At 34.9% G+C, this 22,740-nt stretch overlaps 3 protein-coding genes and 1 non-coding gene across 4 annotated transcripts; 1 reads left to right on the top strand and 3 right to left on the bottom strand.

Annotated features, from left to right (window-relative positions):
- Nucleotides 1–812: 812 nt before the first annotated feature.
- Cdc37 (cell division cycle protein 37) lies at nucleotides 813–2,906 on the bottom strand. Its single transcript, XM_014239006.3, has 4 exons — nucleotides 2,747–2,906; nucleotides 2,467–2,670; nucleotides 1,743–2,402; nucleotides 813–1,676 (listed from the first exon to the last, which is right to left on the bottom strand). Exons 1-4 carry the CDS (start codon nucleotides 2,777–2,779, stop codon nucleotides 1,392–1,394), a joined length of 1,182 nt encoding a protein of 393 aa, XP_014094481.1. The 5' UTR covers nucleotides 2,780–2,906; the 3' UTR covers nucleotides 813–1,391.
- A 921-nt stretch (nucleotides 2,907–3,827) lies between these two features.
- On the top strand, nucleotides 3,828–7,645 carry Gr63a (Gustatory receptor 63a). The gene is made up of 7 exons (XM_014239629.3): nucleotides 3,828–4,169; nucleotides 5,474–5,623; nucleotides 5,688–5,870; nucleotides 5,930–6,073; nucleotides 6,605–6,718; nucleotides 6,812–7,252; nucleotides 7,318–7,645. Exons 1-7 carry the CDS (start codon nucleotides 3,963–3,965, stop codon nucleotides 7,534–7,536), a joined length of 1,458 nt encoding a protein of 485 aa, XP_014095104.2. The 5' UTR covers nucleotides 3,828–3,962; the 3' UTR covers nucleotides 7,537–7,645.
- An 89-nt stretch (nucleotides 7,646–7,734) lies between these two features.
- Nucleotides 7,735–7,806, bottom strand: TRNAQ-CUG (transfer RNA glutamine (anticodon CUG)). Its single transcript has one exon. It is a non-coding gene; the product is annotated as a tRNA-Gln (tRNA).
- A 3,004-nt stretch (nucleotides 7,807–10,810) lies between these two features.
- Nucleotides 10,811–16,087, bottom strand: Fie (Fire exit). The gene is made up of 4 exons (XM_014239672.3): nucleotides 15,192–16,087; nucleotides 13,127–13,508; nucleotides 12,928–13,064; nucleotides 10,811–11,853 (listed from the first exon to the last, which is right to left on the bottom strand). Exons 1-4 carry the CDS (start codon nucleotides 15,309–15,311, stop codon nucleotides 11,764–11,766), a joined length of 729 nt encoding a protein of 242 aa, XP_014095147.1. The 5' UTR covers nucleotides 15,312–16,087; the 3' UTR covers nucleotides 10,811–11,763.
- Nucleotides 16,088–22,740: the final 6,653 nt, after the last annotated feature.

Below are 22,740 nucleotides of genomic sequence, written 5' to 3'. Positions count from 1 at the left end.
ACATATTTAAATTTCGTTACACACTTTATATTGATATTTGTGAAATTTAATCGAAAGATGGAAGAATTAAAGCTAAATAGTATGCAATACGTTAATACATTTAATAAATAATAACAAAATATACATATATGTATGTATGTATGAAAAATACAAAAGCTCTAGTAGAAGTGGCAGAACCTATAACCAAATTAACTATACGCCAACGCTCCATGCGTTGAAGGAAGATAGCGCGCATTTTAATGTAATTCAAAAATATTTATAACAATCTAATAGAATTGCAGATATATAAGACATGGAACGAAAAAATTCAATAAATCACTATTAATTAACAAGCGTAATAAACAAATATTTAGACTAGCTTAGTTTTTCAAAATAATTGAAAATTTAATAAACAAAAATATTTAAAAACAATTTTGCCAACTGATTTTTTGTTTTTTTTTTTGGTTTCACATTATTGTTGCCGTCTATACACAATTCTAGGAAGATGTTGGTTGAACAGCCGCTGTGACAGACATTTTCTTTAACCCATTTTTTGGCAAATTAAATTGTACTTTTTAATAAATACCTAGAAGCATAAAAGTTCACATATCTGACAAGTTGTTGGTGTTGATATGTAGAAATTAGCCGCGCATCATCTCACATATAAATATCCAGTTAGGTAACCCAATCTAGTTCACATTAAAATTTCAATAATTTGTGCTATTACATCAATATTGACTCGAACTTGTAAAACCCGATGCTATATTTCATTCTGACGCATCGTATTCTTTAAAACCAACCATTTTGCCATAGGTAATATGAATATCACGCTATTTAAGGTCAACTTTAATTTATTGAGAGCGTTTTCAAAAGGAACTTAAATCTATGTACGTACAAAGATGAGGAAATGATTTTTATTTAATGTTTTTACATATACAATAATAAAAACAAATAATGCAAGTCTACTCACATTTTGAACATTTTATATGAATTTTACAAATAATTACTAAATGTTTATTGTGTATCAATACTCTAACTGAAACAATATCTTGATTGGAAAACTAAAATCTCCATCATTCGTGCTCCTGTATAGGTATACCTTTCTGTAATGAGCTCAGTGTAGCAACATCCTTGTGGTTAAGTTGATAACACACTTATATTTGACTTTAATATTTTTGATTTTTCGAATTTCTTTTTAAGTTAATTTGAACAGCACAAGACATTTAGGAAAACCGCTGTAAATATATAAGGGTGTGTATGCATAGATTTCGCATCCCCAACATTTATTCTAACATCTGCTGTTTTTTAATTTATCTTGTACATTTTTTGTATTATCTAACTCTTTTCCACTTCCAATCAAAAGTGCTTCAATTTGTTCAAGAAAATTGTTAGTTTACGGTTTCAACGCACAATCAATCCAAATCATTGGTACTAACGCCCGTATAGATAGGCTCTTCCACCGTTTTTTCCAGCTTATCATCATCTGATTCACTTTTACTTTTAACATCCCCTGCTTCTTTGTTTCCTGAATCGGATTCCTTCTCTGATTCGCCAATTTCAGCATCTCCCGCATTTGGCACCCATAGGCCAGAATCCACGCAACGTTTCATATGGTATTTGGCTTCCTCAACAGGCATTTCGGCTATGGTCTTTTGTAATAATTCAATATCGCGCGATTCAAAACATTTTTGCAGGCTCTAAACAAAAATTAATCTCAATACAATTCTGTTTAATTACTTTTATTACAATTATTGTTTACTTACTTCTGGTAGTGTTTCAAAGACTTCTGCAGGATCCAGTCCACCAGGTCCAAGTCGCGCTGCCTTCTCTTCCTCCTCGGCTTCTGCTAAAGCTTCCTTGATTTTTTCTTGCGCTCGTTTTGTTATACGATCTTTAAAACCTTTAATTTCATTTTCGAACTGTTCCTTGTACTCTGGCACACAATTCTGAATTTTCGAGAAGAATGAACTAACACAGGCACGTGGATCAACATCTAATTGTTTCGCAAGCTCTAAAATGTATTGCATACAAATGCACTGATGCGCCACATGCGCCATAAGCTCGTGCTTTTCTTCCATTTCTAAATTTATGGACCAAATGACTAGGTAATTTGCCGTCTCCTCACAAACAAGATCGAGATGTTGCTGCAGGAAACGTTTGGAATCGTCATATTTGCGAAGCATACCATATTGCTTACACAATTTCTCGTTTTCTTTTACAAATTTCTTCATTCTTGCCTCTTTCTCTTCTTCTGTGAGATTCTCATCAGGTTTCCTAACAGCCTGTTTATTCAAAACAGTTTTTTCAAACCCAGGTTTGCTGATTGTGTCCACATTCCAGGGCGCCTTCTTCTCTTTGTTGATCAGTTCATCCTCTTGCCGATCGATTTCTTTGCCCTCCTTCTCAATTTTTTCCAACTCTTTCTAAAAGGTGCCAAACATGATTATTTCTATGTTTTATTACAGAATAAAACTATAAATGGTTTACCTTAAGTTCCGCTTCGTCACCTTCCTTCTTTTGTATGCGTTCTTTGACATCCATCAAACGTGCCTTATATGACTGCTTCTTCTTTTTGAACTCATCTTTTTCACGTTCCATATCAGCCATGCGTTCGACACGGGCCTGATGACGCCAACGGAACAGCGAAGGAGTGTCGATGTTGGGATGTGTGTCATCCTCATCATCTGAAATCTGTTCGGAATATTTGGCACATTAATACGCAATAATAGTATGCAGTTTTTGCAATGATTTTGTGCACTCTACTTACTTCAATATTTTTCCATTTACTGTAGTCTACCATAGTTGAACTTTAGTGATTTTTCTAACTTCTATAACTAAATTTTTCGGAAACAAAAACTTTGTAGGAAATTTTCAATTTTTCCTCTACCGCTGAATTTACTAGAATTTTCTTTTGACATTTATGCTAAAATTTTGAATGCAAGTCAAAAGAAAATAACGAATGACAGTTTAGTAATATGGGTATTTTTAGAAGGCATCAGAGGAATCGTGGATGTCACATTCTCACCACAGGGTGGGACATGTTTAGATGAGTTCATGAGAGATAAGTTTAAAATATATCACTCGACTGTAAATTATTAATGATTAATAATTATTATTTTATTCTTATAAACAATTATAATCTCTATTAAGTTATTTTCGTATTGTGAAATATTTTCGTAATATAACCAATAATTGAAGTAAAATGCATATCATTGTTATCAAAGGAGATAGAGGGTTCTTCACGCTTAAAGATGCTTAGCAAGGCGAATGAATTATATGAGAAACGTTTTTTTCCTGAGGAATACACTGAAAGCTTTGGTCTATCGGGTCGATAAAAATATTTCTACTGTAATTCCGGATTTACCTTCGGCCGGTATTTGAACCAATACAAATGTAATGTCTCCCAATAAGTTTTTATTTTACCATAGAATTTTTAATAAAACTTCCGGGAGGGTGCTTTTAAATAAAACTAAATGACATAGACTAATTTAGTTGAAATGTGTACCTATTTTGACCATTTAGGAAAGCTTGTAGGTATGTAGTAAGTATGTGCATACAATCAGCTGCACTACCCTCGATATACATATGTACATATATGTATGTATATGTGTAGTTCAATTAGGATGTGCGTTTGTATGTAATTCTGGGTTAAGGTCAAGCTGCTGCACGCCAAGAAATTTTCAATGTCCTTTCTGCAACGACTTCGCGTCACCGCTTTTCGCGGGCTATGAAATTTATACTCTGTTGACATATAACGAGTCAAATGTAAATAAAAGTATAAAATACAAATATCAACACTAATAAAAGTTATAAATTTTTAATGTTCACTTGACCGCCTCTTTCAGTCGTCAAGCTTGTTAATGTCAGACAACAATGAACAAGGACATAGTACGATTTTGGTGATTACTCGGAAAGGTTTAAGATTTTTAGTACTACTCTCGAACTTAAGCTTAAATTAACTAAAAATAAATTTAAAAAAAAAAATGTTTAACAGTTATAATCGTCGTAAAAAGCATGATACCGTTTTCTTAAATGTCAAGCCCACTTTTAACAGTCAGGGTAACGGTCTACGGAAATACTCAACTGGTTTGCTTGATAAGGAGGATAATCCGTTTTACGAAGTGAACAGTAGCAGCGGTAGTCGAGCATCGGTCGGAACTATAACCACATTGAATGAAAATTTTCGAGCAGTAAGTGGAACTAAATTATTTGAAGAATAGGAAATGAAGCTAAAAAAATCGTCCTGAGATACATGGGATATCTTATCCATATATTTTATTGTTATGTAATACCAAATCCAACATAACCTCACTTATTATACTCTTGCAACATTTTGCTACGGAGTATAATAGTTTTGTTCACCTAACGATTGTTTGTATCACCTAAAGCTAATCGAGATAGATAGAGGATTATATATATTATATATAAAAATGATCAGGATGACGAGACGAGACGAAATCCAGTTGACTGTCTGTCCGTGCAAGCGATAATTTGAGTAAAAATTGAGATATCTTTATGAAACTTGGTACACATATTCCCTGGAACCCAAGGCCATTAATTGAAAACTTTTAAAGTGCCATAACTAAGCTGCAAATTAAGATGCCAAACTGTAGTTTGGTACAGGAGATGCCAGTAGCCAAGGAAACCTGTGCGTTAAATATTTTTTAAAAGTGGAGGTTTATATGGTTTAATGTACATATCTTCCAAACCGCTTAAGATATATCCACCTAACGTGCTGGGTATAAGTGATTTTGTCACCATTTCAAATTCCGTGAAAATGAGTAAAATCCGATTGTAACCACGCTAACTCCCCATATAACGGTTACCTTGAAAACTACTAAAGTACCATAACTCACTAATTAATTGAGCCACAAGCATTAAATTCCACAACCAGGATGGTAGAGACGGGCCTTTTAGGATCTGGTGTGAAAATTAAACAAGGGGCGTGGCAACGCTTACTTTAAGGTGAAATTCTATACCTCAGGAACTACTCAATCGATTTTAACCAGATTTGGTGTGTGAGGTTACCCAAACATTAGACACTGCAGAAATGAACGAAATCGGATGACAACTACGCCTAATTCCCATATAACACATTTTTAAATTCCTTCTGATATTTTACTTTACAGTATACTAATCAAACATCAATAAAGTTATCAGAATAAAACTTTGCACAAATAGTGCCCACAAGGTGCCAAAAATGGTTAAAAATCAACACTTCATTTAGCCCCCATATACCTAACACAAAGATTTTCGAGCCTCCGGTTGACTTTATACCCCAACTAATGGTCAATATGTAAGAAATGTTCAGTGTATCCTCATTCCTTAAATGAATGAAATCACGGTGATACTTTCCTTAGTTTGATATAAAGTTTTGCCAAAACCTAAAGGTGTTCACCCGCCTTTGTTCTTTGCAAGTTGCAAGAGTATGAAATGTTCGGTTATACCCGAACCTAGCACTTCCTTACTTGTTTTTCAAATATCTTTTATCTAGAATATTTTTTACAATAATATTGCGCCAATTCAATGGTTTTTGCATATACTCGGAGTTTTACCCATAACGCGTCGGGAGCCCGGCAAGGCCAAATTTCGTATAAATTCCATTGCTTTCGGCTATTCGCTTGCCTTCTTTATACTTTTATCGGTAAGTTTTGTACTAAAAAATTAAAATTTGGATTTTCATTATTATTAATTTTTCCACTGCTCAGGTTTTTGTTACTTATGTGGCTAAAAATCGTATAGCTATTGTGACGTCACTGAGTGGACCTTTTGAGGAAGCCGTGATTGCCTATTTATTTCTTGTAAATATTTTACCGTTAATATTGATTCCAATATTATGGTGGGAGTCGCGTAAAATTGCTAAATTATGGAATGATTGGGATGATTTTGAGGTAAATTTGATGCATCTATATATTTATGAACATTATGACGCACTTGTATGAATTTTCAGATTTTGTATTATCAAATATCGGGTCATAGCGTGCCCTTGAAGTTGCGTCGAAAAACAACTATGATCGCGGTGGTTTTGCCGATTTTATCAATTTTATCGGTCGTGATAACTCATATAACCATGGCGGATTTTCAAATAATTCAAGTGAGTTGCAGTAATTTATTTTTGCACAATTCTCTAGAAGTCTAGTCCCAAATTTTTTTGAAGAACTCTCTACCTCAGCGAATGATCGATGAATGCCCCAACTCCGTGTTCGTTTTTGTTGAGCATATTAATCAATTTGAAATATAATAATAAGGTGATAAAACTACTGTGTTAAGGTCATCTGGGACTCAGTCGAGGCAATAGTTTAAGTATATGGGAGAGTGCTGGTAGTTGGCTTTTTTAATTCGTTTCGTTTTTTGATTGTTTTCATGCTCCCTGACCTCGCCGAACAAACGCAGTTTACCCTAATTAGGGAAATGAGCTGCCAATTCTTCCATATAACCTCACTTCTGAATTTTGATTCCGGTTCAGTAACGTTGGCGTAACATATTGCTCAAACGGATCCAGCTGTCTTTTCTGATTATCTATCTCAAACTGTCCACATTTGCGGTTATTCCTAATAGCCACAGAAATATTTCTAATAGTTTAAAAAAAATATGTATGAAAAATTTGTTGCATAAATATTTATAGGTAATTCCTTACTGCATCTTAGACAACTTGTCCGCCATGCTAGGGGCTTGGTGGTTCATAATATGTGAAAGTCTCAGCATGACGGCCAATATACTAGGCGAACGCTTTCAAAGGGTAAGTTAGAAAAAAAGTTTTCTCAGAAAAATGCATTTTACAAAATAATTTCTAAACATTTACATTCAAATTTGTCTCTCTTATATGCTATAGGCACTCCGTCACATCGGTCCCGCCGCAATGGTCGCCGATTATCGCGCCTTGTGGTTACGTTTGAGTAAATTGACACGCGATACGGGCAATGCGACCTGCTATACTTTCACTTTTATCAATTTGTATCTCTTTTTCATCATCACACTCTCCGTTTACGGACTCATGTCACAGCTCTCCGAAGGTTTTGGCATCAAAGATATCGGTTTGGCTATAACTGCTATTTGGAATGTATTTTTGCTTTTCTACATTTGCGATAAAGCTCATTACGCCTCCTTCAATGTGCGCACGAATTTCCAGAAAAAGCTGCTAATGGTAGAACTGAATTGGATGAACTCGGACGCGCAAACGGAGATAAATATGTTTATACGCGCAACGGAAATGAATCCGTCAAATATCAATTGCGGTGGATTCTTCGATGTGAACAGAAATCTTTTCAAAGGGGTGAGGGGATATTGTTACTTTCTTTTTGCAGCTATTATATCAATTAATGTAATATTATTGTCCAGCTGCTCACGACAATGGTCACTTATCTCGTCGTCTTGCTGCAGTTCCAAATCAGCATACCCTCCGATACTGGGCGACAAATGAATGTTTCGGTGGCCGAGTTAGCCACCGATATGATGCTGGAAAGTGCTGAGGTCGAATTAACTAGCCCAAGTACAACATCGACTACAACAACCACAACGACTAAGATGCCACCGCCGGCACGTGGTCGCAAGGGATAAGTGCATTTGAAACGTTTCTTTTTGATATTCTAACAATATTATTGGAGATTTTGATATAATGAATAAATTTTTTGAGAAATATGGAACAAAGCAGAATTTAGAAATCAAAGCGAATAAGAGTATTTAGTGCTTAACGAGTAATTTATTATTGAATAGTTAATAATTATTTAAAAAGAAAGAAAAATTAAAAATAACCTTAGGTTCCACCGAGATTTGAACTCGGATCGCTGGATTCAGAGTCCAGAGTGCTAACCATTACACCATGGAACCGCTTACCACATTGTGTACAGTGTACGTATATGAGCTCGATAGTTAAGCTCTGCGCATGCTAGAGAGCACACAAGCGAGTGTGAGTATTTTACAATTGCAGCAAAAACTCTCTCCTAAAAGTAGGCTACATCTTATGGCATTACACTGCACGTTGAAGTGCTTGCACTAAAACGGGTGGTTCCAATACAATTTTAATTTGTTGTTTCATTATGAAGTATATACTTAATATAACAGTTTATTGATGGACTGAATAATTTAAACGTTATCAAGCTAGACTCAAGTTTCACCATATGTCGCTCTGACGCGCTACGAAGGTAAACTTCATTATTTGGACCTTTGAGAGAGAATATAAGAATATGGGTTTAATCCTATTAGATTGGAATTGAATTTATGAAATAACTTGTTAGTAAGTCAGTGAAGGAACATAATTTTTTGTAATCTCGCAAAATACTGCATAGAGTATAAGGCGTAATGGTAGGGAAAAGTAAGCCGGTTTACTCGTTTTTATGTTGTTCTAGATTGTTTGTTGTCCCCAAATATTATTGCAAAATGCTGGCGAGTAGATAAATTTTGCAAAAAAAATCTATTTAGTGCTGTTAATGGTCAGAAACTATTATAAGAAATTTTGAAAATCAATACTAGATATATTTTATTTTCTGCTCTTTAAACATTTTTGGAAGAGAAGTATATTTTGAAGAAAAGTTGAATACAAAATATTTCTAGTTCTCCGCTCTGCTCCCTCTCCAATATGTATGCAGCATAATAGTTTTAAGTCAGATGCTCTTCGTGATTTAATTCAGAATGACATTTTAAGTCGGTGAACGCCATAGCATTGTGGACATTTAGCTCAGGAGTGTAATACTTGTATGTTTCTTTTGATTTCCATTTCTCGCCAGGCTATCTGGTGTATTACCCATATGGCGGTTATCATAACAAAAAATTATACTAGTAACTTAAAAGTTAGTAGGGATGCTGTTGCAGGAGACACTATTTTATTGATTTCAAGTCATTTTGATATTTTCTTGGTATACCTTAATTTGTATTTTGATAGGTGATACCTTTAAAACCCACCTAGTAAAATTTTAAATCGATAACTCAAATAGTTTTTAGTCACAGCTCAATCCAATCAGCTCTATTAGTTTATCTTTAAACACATTTACATATCTGAAAACTACATTTTTCATATTTGCTTGAGTGATTACTCGTAGAGAAAGAATTCGATCACTATCAAATTTTTTTCTGCATATCCTGTAAACATATAGTTTTAACAATCGAATTTTTTAAACGCCGCCATTTAGGAAATTTTTAATGTTTTGTTCGACTATAGGTCATTATACGGACAATAGAATTTTTATACCCTGAACAGGGTATATTAATTTTGCCACGAAGTTTGTAACACCCAGAAGGAAACGTCGGAGATCATATAAAGTATATATATAAATTATCACCGTGACGAGCAGAGTTGATTTAGCCATGTCCGTCTGTCTGTCCGTCCGTCTGTATGTCTGTCCGTCTGTCCGTTTGTATATACGCGAACTAGTCTCTCAGTTTTTGAGATATCGCTCTGAAATTTTGCACCTGCCCTTTCTTAACAAAGAAGCTGGACATTTGTCGGAACGGCCGATATCGGACTACTATAGCATATAGCTGCCATACAAACTGAACAATCGGAATCAAGTGTTTGTAAGGAAAACTCTTTCATTTGACGAGGTATCTTCATGAAATTTGGCGTGTATTATTATTTAAGGCACTAATCTAATCTTCGATATAGCTGACATATTAAGTGAACGATCAGAGTAAAGTGCTTGCATGGAAATTTTTTTTATTTGAAGAGGTATCTTCACAAAATTAGGCACGAGCTATTGCCAAAGGCAACAAATTATTCTCCACAGAAATTGGTCAGATCAGATCATTATATCATATAGCTGCCATACTTTCGTTTTTTCTTGTTTTTAAGTGTCATCTACGGAGAAGGCCGGAATCATTGCAGCAGCGGAGAAAGTTTTTCAGCATCGTCGGAAATCGTGTGTAATTCGAAAAACTTTTTTCTTCTTCAAAATGTTTATGGCTATGTACAAAGCGCTACAGAGCTCGTATCTGGCAACACTATACATAATTTGAAAGGTCTTGACATAACCTACAAAACAACGCTATGCATGATTAGTTTGGATATTGCGTTCAACAGTTATAGACGTGTAAACATGGAGTTCACTAACGCCGAAATTGTCTCATAAATACGGGAGCTGTCTTTAAAATTTTAGTTATAAGGAAATCATATCCAACCCTTCTATAGACTATGTATACAAGTGATTTCTCAGATCATGAGTGAGATATATTAATGAATCTATATCACCTGTTAGACCTAGCAGATTATATTTATATCCTGAACAGAGTATATTCAGCTTGCCACGAAGTTTGTAACACTTAGAAGGAGAAATAAATGATCAACGTGACGATCTGTGACGATTTAGCTATATTCGTCTGTCTGTCTGTAACTATATACGTGAAATTTCGCAAAGGTCTTTTCTAATCAAGAAGCTACTCTTTGTTGGAACCTCCGATATCAAACGACTATATATGATCGATCAAGTCCGTTCGCACAACAGTCAGGTCTACGTAAGCGGAACGGACTCGGATTTTTATCCGGCCAAGGACTGTTAACTTGGCAGAATTCTGCGGCTACAACAACAACAAAATCATCGATCAAAATCAAGTCCTTGCATGATAATTTTTTTATTTGACAAGATACAGATATAGATATAGATATAGCTTGCCATACAAACGAATCCTTTTTTACCCTCTTGTGCTATAAGAATGCTGCTTTTTATGCTATAGGGTACATATTATAGCTTCGGTGCCGCCGAGGTAAAAATTATTTAGTTTTGTACTAAATTTGGGTGGAATGTTGTTGTGTCTTTTAACATTATTATTATGTATTATATCCATTTCCAACTCTTGGCTTCTTCTTATTAATTATTCATTTAAATAATCCAAATAACACATATAAGGCGAATTTATTTTGTCTCCATAACTTTATTGGGTTTAATTGAATAAAATAGCGTTAACCAAGCATTTACATGCGTTTGACTTAATAACATTATTATTACTATTATTATGTGTACATATTGTTTGCTACTATTTTACTTCAGAATAATTTTTCAATCACCAAATGTATGCACATACATCAGCATATATTACTGGCTTTACCGCATGTACATATGTATTTGCAAACATACTCGTTTTAACTCGTATTTAATTACAGCTACGAGTATCATTTCGTACAAATTTTGCACCGACATTAAAAATATGGGTTTCATATACTTTTACATTTATGTATGTATATATGTTCTAGCATTTACTACTCCTTCTATGTACATATAAGAATATATATGTATGTGTGTACATAGATAGTAGTTGTTTATAAAATAGTTTATCTAAATATGATTACTACGAGTGAGATTTTAAAATAGAAATACAAAATGGAAGTAGAAAAAAGTCATTTTAAAGCAAGAAATTAAAAACAAATCTGGGGTTACTACTTTTCTTTAAAAATATTTCTTTAAGACAACAAAAAAATAAATACTACACAATTTAAGCCGCTAATTTATATAATATAAGTAACTATACATATATCTATAGCGTTCATATGTATATTAAAGCTATCTCTTAGCTCCCAGCAAAATATCACAATAACAGCAACAACAATAATAATAGTAATACATATTAAGGCCGAGTATATTGCATGCAGTTTTTTTATTATTTTTTACTTTCTATTTTCTTCTAAAATTTCACTTTTACCACTGAGTTGCTGGTACAAATAAGCTGTGAAGCGTGTCGTAAAGAAATCGCGCATGCCGAAGGAATCACGGGATTTTATATAGTGTCAGGTGCTGTGAATTTTGTGTTTACTTTTTCAAATCGTTTTGAATTGCAATTTCTTTTTCTTCAACATCTATTTTAATAATTTCCATCGGGTGACTCAGAGAGTATATGCTTGTAGCCGTTGCTGCCGAGATACATGTTCTCGCGCCGGAAGTGGAAGGGTATCTGAAAGAGTGGGAATATTTGAAAGAATAAATATTTTTTGTTATAGTATTCCAATATAATAACAAGATAGCATAAATAAAAGTAATCTCTCTTGGTAAGAGCTGTAAATTTTAAAATTTCATAAGGAATTTTCAACTATTCAAATCAAACGAATATACGTTGATAATAAATAGGGGTCATCGAATATTCGAATACAATATGTGAATAACAGGATATTAAAAATTGTATTGAAAGCACATGTGTGTAACCGGAACGGACCGGGATATTTATATGGCCAGGGACTGCCTCTTCTCAAAATTATATGCGATTAACAACATTCGATAACATAAAGTTCGGAACTTTTTTCCGATTAGTTGGATCAGTGATAACACAATTTCACCTTAAGGTGAAAAAAGTTTACTTCCGCTGCACCAGAGAAATAATATTCTTCACAAATAAAAAGAATTTGATTTTGATCGTTCAGTTTGTGTGGCAGCTACTGCTGTACTATTGTGCTACTATGCTGTAGTGGTCCGATATCAAATCAGTAACTCCTCGGGAGAAAAGGACGTGTTTACTACATGCTAGAGAGCATGCAAAGCGAGTGTGAGTATAATAAGGGACTAGTTCGCGTATATGCAGACAGACAGACGGACATTACTCAATCATCTCAGCTTGTCACGGTGATCATTTATACCTATATGTATATACTTTATGGGGTTTCCGATGATATTTCTGGGTGTTACAAGCATCGTGGCAAACTTAATTTGTCCTGTTCAGGGTATAATTATTGCCAGTATTTTGTTTTAATTAACAAGCTTAGAAGCATTCGAAGTCATTCGGACCTGTTCCTGTTATTGATCAGTAAGATGGCTGTTTTTGATACACATGATCGTTATTATAACAACAAAGAAACGAAATCGGCAGACTTGATTGCCTAAAATATAATAAGGAAAACAAAATGTGCGGCAATTTTAAGCTTGTCGTAATAATCGGAGATCCAGTATATATTGCTAAATATTTCTTAAAAATCTACTTTTATAAGACCTAAAAGTTATTAAGATGTTTTTTTCACACTTCCAAATCATTACTCACCGATCCAGGTGGCGGACAGGGTATTGCGACTGTGGCAATCTCGCGCAACTTGTTCATGGTTCGTAGCCTCTGATAAAAGGAATGTATGATATACCACATCAAGCAATCGAAGGACAACACCGTGAAGCATATTATAACTGCAAATGGTTAATTATCATAAAATAAGCTTAATAAGCTAAGCTACCACTTTCATACTCACAGTAATACACTTTGCCACCAATGATATCAACAAACTTCTCATTCTGCAACCAAAATACCAACACCGCTGCTGATACAATGAATATAAACTCAACCACCAACCACGGAAGTACGAATTCCGAGCGATTTTTAAATATGCCAGCAAATAAAGCGATCGTGCTGAGCAGATACACCGAAGCCACTGCAGTCAGTATGTAGAGCAGCATTTCGGTGACAGAAACGAGCTGTGAGGCGGTGCGCAGACGCAATTGATTGCGAAACGGTGACATATCATAGAAGCCGTTATCCTTTTGATCCTCAATATCCATGGCCAGCATAGTTTTCATTTGTTCGGCATGGGCCAGACCCAAAAGCACCAGAAAGAGTAATAAATGGGCGACAAGCTGGAAATTTTATGGTAGAAAATTGTTTATAAATTACAAAAATATTAATATATTGTGTATTTCTTAAGAATAAAATAAGTATTGTAGCAAGGTTCGATGGGCTACTTCTTTGTAAGTTCGAATTGTATACATTTGCATATGTTTTAATAGAATTGACAACAAAATTTCTTATAAAAATGTATTTCGGTGAATCCAAAAACTTGAAACATTAGTTTACAGTAGTTTTATTAGTCAGAATGCTGTAGAAGCAAGGAAATCAGTACTGAAGAAGATTCGATTCAATGACATTAATGGTGAACTTGATTTGAGAACACAAGGTCATACAGTCACCAATGAGCATTATCTTGCTTTTCTAGTTATTGTGAAGCAATAAAAAAATGTCCGGAATTGCTTAAAAATAATCGGAGGCTGAGGCGTTGCGAATCCTTACCTGCCTATTTATCGTTGCCTTTGCCTTTTTGGCCAAAAATAACTATACAACATAATTATACCTTAACCCTCTTAAGCTCTCTATTACTTGGAAGCGATGAAGATTTTCGACCATTGAGTGGATGAAATAGATAAAAAAACTACATTTTTCAAAGTTATCATGTTTATTCCAAAAAGTGCTATCGTGAAATGTTTTGCAGATTATTCTGGATTACTTTGAAGAGAGCAACATTTCATATATTTTTTGCACAAGTGTGGTCGGAAAATAGATACCGTTATACTGATGATATTTCTGATTTTCGCTGGATATTACATTATATTTATGTCCTGAATAGAGTATGTTAGCTATAATAATAATGATGATAAAAATTATCATCGTGACGAGCTGCGTCGATTTAACCATGTCCGTCTGTCTGTAAATAAGCGAATTAGTCCCCGAATTTTTGAGATATTTATTTGGAATTTTGGACACGTCCTTCTCTTCCCAAGAAACTGCTCACCATAACCCAACTATAGCGTATAGCTGCCATACAAACTGATCGATTAAAATTAATCAAGGACTTTCATAAACGCTTTTTTTCCTTATTAAATAACCTTATTCTAAAACGAAATTCCCTAAAGCTTTTTAGGTTATCATACAGGTAGAACGTTCCAAAAGTTATTCTGAAAGGATGTTCTACTTTCTAATGAGAATTTTTTTCAAAATAAAAGAAAAGCTTCTCAAAATGTTGCTGCGCTGCTAACTTAGAACTTCTAACTGTGCACAGAGAAAAACTCCATAATAATCCATATTTTAATAAATAAATTTAATGTATCATCCAAGGAGCTTAAAATATATGAATAATAGTTTCAATTCATTGTCATTAACATCATAATCGATTTTCAAGCTAAATAGTTAAGTGCGTACTATCTAATACTAACAGTCTAGAACTAAATTACAGTTTGTATGTTGTGTTTATGAGCAACTTACTTACCTATACTTTTCACCTGCAATTAGACCCATTTGACTGAGTCAACTCAAGTCAAAGTTTCTTTGGTGGCAATTGCAGTGACAAACTCGCTATTAAATTACGTGGGAGTGCCACTATGTTGCAACGTACTTACACACACACACACACACACACACACAAATAACTACTAGCTAACTCACTAGTCTGCATATTTTTAGAACTTTAACAAGTATTAAATATTTAAGCTACAGTAACGTATAGCTATATAACATTCTTTGAGTTTGTTTGTGTATGTGAAACTCACCAGTTGGTAAATGCCAATGAGTATGGCCGACAGGCGAAGATTTTTCGGCGACACTGGTGCCATCATTAGGTCCACAAAGGAGCGCCAATGGGCAGCGGGCGACTTCTGAGGCAGCAACATTTTAATTGCTTATGCGAGAATTATTTAAAGTGCACACCAAGCGAATAACTCTAGATGAATATAATTACTTATCGGCGAATTTTCGCAAAACCTACAAATTGGATTACTCAATTATAATTGATTTTTGCACGATTACCAGTGGTCGCTGCTGTATTGTTGTCGACTATCGTTGTCGCGGCGTACATTGCAGTCTTGTGTGATGTTGCGCTGTCTTAATTATGCCCCGCACAACTTCCGCTACGCCGCACAGCTTGTATTAAATCGATATAACGGTTTTAGGTAGAGTGACTGCTGACCGTTCAGCGCACCCCTGTCAGGTTGCTGGCAGTCGCTTTGACCAATGACCGAAGACGGCCTGCCTTTGTGGCGGTGATGCACTTAATTAATTGCTGTCGCTGCAAGGCTGCGACGACGGCGTGACACTTTACTCTTTAAGTTAGTTTCTTTTGTTTAACGTCTTAAGGCTCAATGTGTGCGTTCATTTAAGGCCGCCAACGTTCGAATGCCGTTAATGCGTCGTGCTTTGTTTCAACGTAAATGTTTGTCAGATACTAACGATGAGTGTACGAGCACTTTGCTTAGTATACGATTTAGTTACAATATATTCACTGCCATTAGAATTTTCAGTGTTATTCTTTCACCTACGGTACTCTGCTCTTTGTATTCATCACATAAAAAACTTTTGCTTTCATTGCACGACTGTAGCTTTTCTGAATGAATCCACTGTGACCGTTTAACACCGCGCTGCCGTCGTGTACGTGGCACGAAGCCTGAAACAACGTGTCGTATGCGTAATATTATTTTGTGAAATTCCAGCACTTGACAGTTTTTGTATTATCTGACGTTCGCGACGGTGTTTTGTTGTTGTGTTCTTTCATTGTGTTCGAGGACATGCGCGTTAAAGTTTTGGTTATCGCAGAAAAGCTTTCTCTGTGCTTTCACTTACGTTTGTACGCTGTCGCGTGTTTGTTTATATTTGTTTTTATTGTTGTGATTTCTATCTTTGTTTATCGTATTCTTCATCAGTTGTGTTTTGTGTAAATATTCGCTCTGAAGCTTGTCTCTGAGAATGTCACGAAGGGCTACTTGAGAATTGGAAAGCTTTTGCGAATATTACGTCATGCACCGACTTAATAATAAAAAGTAGAGGAAATATAGGGAAGTCAAGTACATGCAACTCTTTGTAAAGGTACCTTAAAGGATTTCAATAAATAAATAAAAAAATTTCAATATTTTAGTTTTTACAACTGATTAATGTTACATATGTAGTTACTCCTAGGTTTTCAAAATCATGGTTTCCTAATAATGCTTTAAGGGATAGGATGATCCAAAAATGAAAGCTATCTTTGACAGACGGCGGAGGACTGAGAAAGGCAATTCTTATATTAACACGGTACTAGTTTCAATCGTATAGCGCATGGCTGAAGAAATTCTAAAAGACAATCTTAACATATGTCAACCTTAGACTAAGACATAGAGCGTACAAGAGCATTTTTTTGTTTCTTTATTTAAAAACAGTCCATTAACCCATATTGCGTTAAGGGGTTAGGGATAGTCAGAATTTTCAAAAACTCAATTTTTTGTTTGAATTTTCGTTAAGTGTAATATCTTGAAAATATTCACTGAAAATATCAAGTTGATCCGATAATTACTTTTTGAGTTATTCAACAAATAACAAATGTCGCTCGGGCACTTTAAAGCGCTCGGGAGCAGGTAGCTAGCGGCAGCTGCAAGAAACTTTAAATGCGTTTTTCTCAAAACTATGTTTTTGGAACTGGTGATAATTGAAACTCGAAAACCGCTCAGTAGATTTTAATGAAATTTATAAAGCTTTTAGAATACATAGTAAACTCGGGCCTGATCGAAGGACTTTCTTTTAATTTCGATTTTTTAAGATCAATTAACTGTTGATTTATTCCCAAAAAATCTAGAAACAAATTTCCTGAGGCCCAGGATTATCTTTTTGTAAAACTAATTGTTTTTATCCGATTGATTTTAGATGAATCCCCAAGGACCTATGATTGTTCCTACTTTCTATTTGGTTTCGGGCCTCTTGTCAAGTCCAACTTTGTTTCTGTAGATGTATTAAGATTAGCACCCAAATGTAAATTTATTATAGGTAAGATAACCCTGTCATATTTTTTTACCGGAAGTCCTTATTACCGAAACGCCCTACTATAGATATGCCAAGCAACTTTACACACTTACACTTCCACAATCGAATACCAATTTGGAGTTTAATTTACACTCTTTGATTGAGTAATCCAATAAATTCGTAGTAACAAGATAATTTCGAGCAGTAAGTAATTAAAAAGGAATGTACGAAGAATAACAACAACAAAACCAAATGGAATCGATTGACATACGTAGATAATTGCCTTTAAATTAAAAACGCAACCAAACAAATTGAGCAAACATCGTCAAGGTAAAAACAAATCGTTTACTCATGTCATCGATTATCGCGGGCGACATGGAAATCGAGTTACACATTTCCCGCCTTGCTAAGACTAAACTAAACTTCTCTTTGAGCAACTTCGCTGCATTTTCTTGTTACCCGCAAGTGCAATAATTTTGTAATAACTTGTAAAATACGAAATGAGAAATTTGTATACGAAACGCTGTACGCTGCAAAAGTGGCTACAGAGGTCCGAATCACAACTGCATGCCGGATGAATAATGTCAGCGTGTATTGATGCCTCGGAGGTGTGCATTGATATGTCATTTTGGTAAAATGATGCTTGTGAGTTCGTATTACATGTGTATTTGTGTGGAAATATGCTTATAATGTAATGATGCGTTGAGTCGGTTCACGAAGTAATCGGTGCAGCGATTGTTTTGGTATGGCGGTAAAGGTAAACTGGAGCCCATCAGACTTTAGATTATTGCGTTAAGTTGGATGTATCTAGTGCAAAAGATTGTGATATTAGCGGATGAATATTTTGTTAAAGTATTACTCCAGAGTTTGGATAATTATTTCGGCTTGTATTTGAGTTAGAAAATGCTTGGCTTTCCTTTTGCGGTCTTGCACTTGAATGGCCCAGAAACGACAAAAGCTGTATTAAACGACTTCACCTCAGCAGATTCTTGTAGCCGCAGCTGTAGGAGTTCTAACCGTATACTGTCCAAAGAGCATACATGCCATGAGACTAAAAATTTGGACGAACATCAACTATTAAAGTTGTTCGGATAAAGGCAAGGTTTTAACATGTTGACACTTTCACCTCGACTATCCAGCTTTCGTCTGCAAAACATCTTGGATGTCATAACTTTGGCCAAACGAGTGAATTGGCTGGAATCGATAACCTTGAAAGCAGTCCAAATGGAATCGCCGAGATATTTTTCGATCTATGAAATGCAAGGTTAGCCACTAAATTTAGCTGGCACAGCTCTTTTTTGCTAAAATATAGCTGAAATAATATTATTTTTAAGGGCTTATAGCAGTAGGAGAACCCATGCCGAGCACCCGAAATGGTAACGTAGTGCCTTTTTACAATTATTATATTCAAGACAAACTCTTTAGAATCAAGTACTACTATATTCCACATATTAGTTATTGAATCTATTTTATGGTCTTAATCAGTTTGTGGTTCGCTCCCTTGCGGTGTTTATTGGAGTGTCAAATAATAACCACAGAGTGAAAAATCTGCTGAATAAAGCAACTGATTTGATTTAACTTTGTGTTTGGTTGGCAAGTACAAGTTTTGTTTTAAACTTGGTAAAACTCTTACCAAAACTCATCAAATGATGAAACAAGTTTATGGCGATGATTGCCTATCCCGTAGCAGAGTGCAAGAGTGGTTTCAACGTTTTCAAAGTGGTCGTGAGGACATAAATGACGATGAACATGTGGGCCAAAAAATCGCGTCTGAAGAAGTCAAAAGTGAAGACAATGCTGATTTGTTTTTATGATTCCAACGGTATTGTCCACAAAGAATTTGTTCCACCCGGCCAAAACGTTAATGCTGTATTCTACATAGGAGTTTTGAAGCGTTTGGTGCGCCGTATTCGACGTGTTCGGTTTGTTGCTCGATAATGCGCCGTCTCATCAATCTCAAAAATCACATTTTAACAATCAACCATTCCCCGTATTCACCTGATATGGCACCGTGCAACTTTTACCTTTTCGGAAAAATGCATTTGGCCATGAAAGCAAACCGCTATGCTGACGTTGATGCCATCCAAAAGGCGACGACCGCCATCCTCAACGCTATACCGACAAATGACCTAAAAAAGTCATTCGATAACCTTCTTGAACGTGCAAAACGTTGTATTTAGGCGGAAGGAGACTATTTTGAAGGCGACCAATAAATTAAAAAAAAAACAAATAATATTCGTTTTTTAATAAAAGTCCTGAAACTTTTGAATTGCACCTTGTATTTATTTTGTGGCCCCTATCCGTGCTCGTTTTGAAAATATCAATCACGATCCTCTCTGCGCAAATGATATGGGTTCTCTTATGCTAACGGACTTTGCCTTTTACGTTTATTTAAGTGAACAAACCCGGATCGGATTTGATTAACTATAATAATAATAATATATAATGTCGACCAGTATATAATAATATAAACCTTAGTAACAAAATTTCTCCAACAAACAAAAATGATTTAATTTCAAACCGATTACTCTTCATTTCGATAAGTATACAAGATCACTAGCGTTTTTTAATCAAAAGGAAGCAACACCTACCGCAATAACGCCATATATTTATAGCATTGCTTCTGTTTCAGCGGGTTATATTCCAATTGTCTTGATATAAATGTACATTGCGAAAGAAAAGGAGAAGAGTAGAGTGCTTGAGTACAAATATACCTCTTGCAATTGCCTCGCCTTTCCACAAGCTACTTAAAGGCAATCAATTTGTAAACGTTTAATACCCTCAAAGCCATGCGGCTGCAGCCATACTCCTAACTCCCTCAACCGCTGCAATAGAGTTCTTTCAGCAATACTATACTTCAATAAATATTGATCCAATGTTGCATGTAGCAAGCGATGAAATGAAGTTGCTTTGTGGCAGCTTGTAAGAAAGTAAAAAAAAAAAATCAAAAAAACTTTTTCCATTAAATTCCAATTGGAGGTGGAGGCCAAGAAGCCAAGTACTATTTACGGGCACAAACAAACAGACATTCCGATATATGTATGTGCTGAGTGCAGCGTTTGTGTGTTTGCAACATGAATGCCTTCGCATAAAGACATTTCGTTTGTGCGAGTATTTTATGTGTTACAAAAAACTGCAATATTGATCGGCAATAAATTATCGCAATGCAAGTGCAGTTTTTTGTTGTTGTAATTGCAGTTGAATTTTTTTTGTTGCAGCATGTGCAGTGCGTTGAAACGCCCTCAAACGGCAGCAAATGTAGTGGCAACTGCGGCAGCTGTAATAACGTTCCAGTTATGGGTGCAAATCAATTGGTCGGCAGCAAATAGCACACAGTGTGTGTTTTAGCTAAAGATTTGTAGTAATTTGATGGATGGGCTGAACGTGCTGGAATAAAAGCAGCAGATAGTGGGTTTTTACATTTGAATAATTAGAATAAGTAGATTTAAAATAGGTATTAGCTTTATTATAAAAATATACAATATTAAATAAAATTCACACGAAAAGTTTGTTGCGTGATTTTTACTATAGAAAACAAGTTAAATAATCTGTTTGCTAGAAGCTTCACCGCTAAGGAAGCCTTCAAAATGTTGCAGAACGGTTTTGGGGAGTCTACTCCATCACAAACATACGATTTTAAGTCTCACAAAGCATTCAGTGAAGGTGGTGAAGTCATCTCTGTTAATGACAATAGCATCAAAAAGTTAAAGTAACCAAGCTTGAAAATCGTCGCGTAGGCATGCGAGAGATAGCAGAGGATCTCAACCTCTCCTACGGAACGACTCAACACATTTTGATTTTTGTTTCGAGTATAAAGCTTGTAAATGTTAGACTCATACCAACATACCTCATCCTTTTGCAAATATGGCGTAGAGTAGAGATCGCAAAAGAGATGCTGATGTTTCAAATTAGAAAATATGTTTTTGTATGTGTTTCGGATTAATACAAGGTGCGTTCCAAAATAAACAGGACTTTTAAAAAAAAGACAGAACAAATGGTTTTATCGGCAAAATCAATTAATTTTATTCAAAATAGTCTCCTTTTGCTTTAATACAGCTTTTTTCACGGCTTTTTTTGGGTTTCGGCTCATTTCTCATTTATGTCCTTCCGACCAGTTTGAAAACGTTGAAACCACTCGTGCACTCTGCTACGGGATAGGCAATCATCATAAACTTGTTTCATCAATTGAAACGTTTCGGTAAAAGTCTACCAATTTTAAAACAAAATTTAATGTTGGCTCTTTGTTCGAAGCTCATTTTCGCACCGATGACAAAAACGTACTGACCCTTAAAACGCAATAACTTCACTTCCAATAGATGAAATATCATGAAATTTTTACTGGAAGTCGATAAAGGATACTAGAGTTTGCTTTGTTCCTTTTTTACTGTTTACTTTGGAACGCACCTTGTAACATTTCCAACTACACTCTATGCATAACGGAATTTCAGATCTGGATTGTTTTATTTGTAAACTTTTTAATGAAAATATTTTTTATATCATCCTACCGAAACATTATGGATAAAGGTACACAAATTTTCACAACATAAAGGGTTAGGTCACACTAAGATTTTCAAAAATCGTTTTTTTTTGGCTTAAAGTAAAGTGTATCGTAAGGGTCCTAGAGACATTAGTCAGTTGGAAGATAAAAAAAAAATAATAATTCCCGGTCTAATGCGCTGAAGTACCGTAACGTTTCGGTCAGTCAGTTTCAGTACGGAAAATTTGAAATGAGTTTTCTTGAAACTACATTATTTAAGTTGGGCGACGATGATACTTGGAGGTCCTGTGGCCTTTTGGGAAAATGTTCTACTGAACTATGTATACAATTCTTTTATACACCAAAAGGCATGTTAATTAAAGCCTGAAAGTGAGAAATCCGATTTCTTCTTTCTATTTTATTTATGAATTTTTTTGAAGAGACATTTTAAATAAATAAATAAATACACAATTAATTGCACAATTAAATGTATCTGAAAATGGGCGATTCATTTTGAAAAATATGTTATTTCCTTGTTCCCGTCGCCCATTTCTAGTAGAACTTCCGAAAAAGGTGTTTGACGGTAAGAAAGATATTTCTGTTAAAATTTGTTTTAATTTAAAAACCAAAAATAAAAGAATTGAAGGACTAGTTAAAATTTTGATTTTTAACAAAATGACGGCTTCTAAAAAATAGTTTTTTGTGAAAAAACAGCTTTAAATCGAACTTATGGGCAAAAATTTGATTTCTTCCGATCGGTCCAACCGTTTCGGAGAAATTTTCCTCATCGACTCTGAAAACAAGTTTCGAGAAAAACACGTTTACAGTTTGGGATCGATTACAAGAAGACATTTTTT

Source organism: Bactrocera oleae, chromosome 6, assembly GCF_042242935.1.
Source record: "Bactrocera oleae isolate idBacOlea1 chromosome 6, idBacOlea1, whole genome shotgun sequence".
NCBI lineage: Eukaryota > Metazoa > Arthropoda > Insecta > Diptera > Tephritidae > Bactrocera > Bactrocera oleae.
This window is presented reverse-complemented; position numbering and strand designations above follow the sequence as displayed.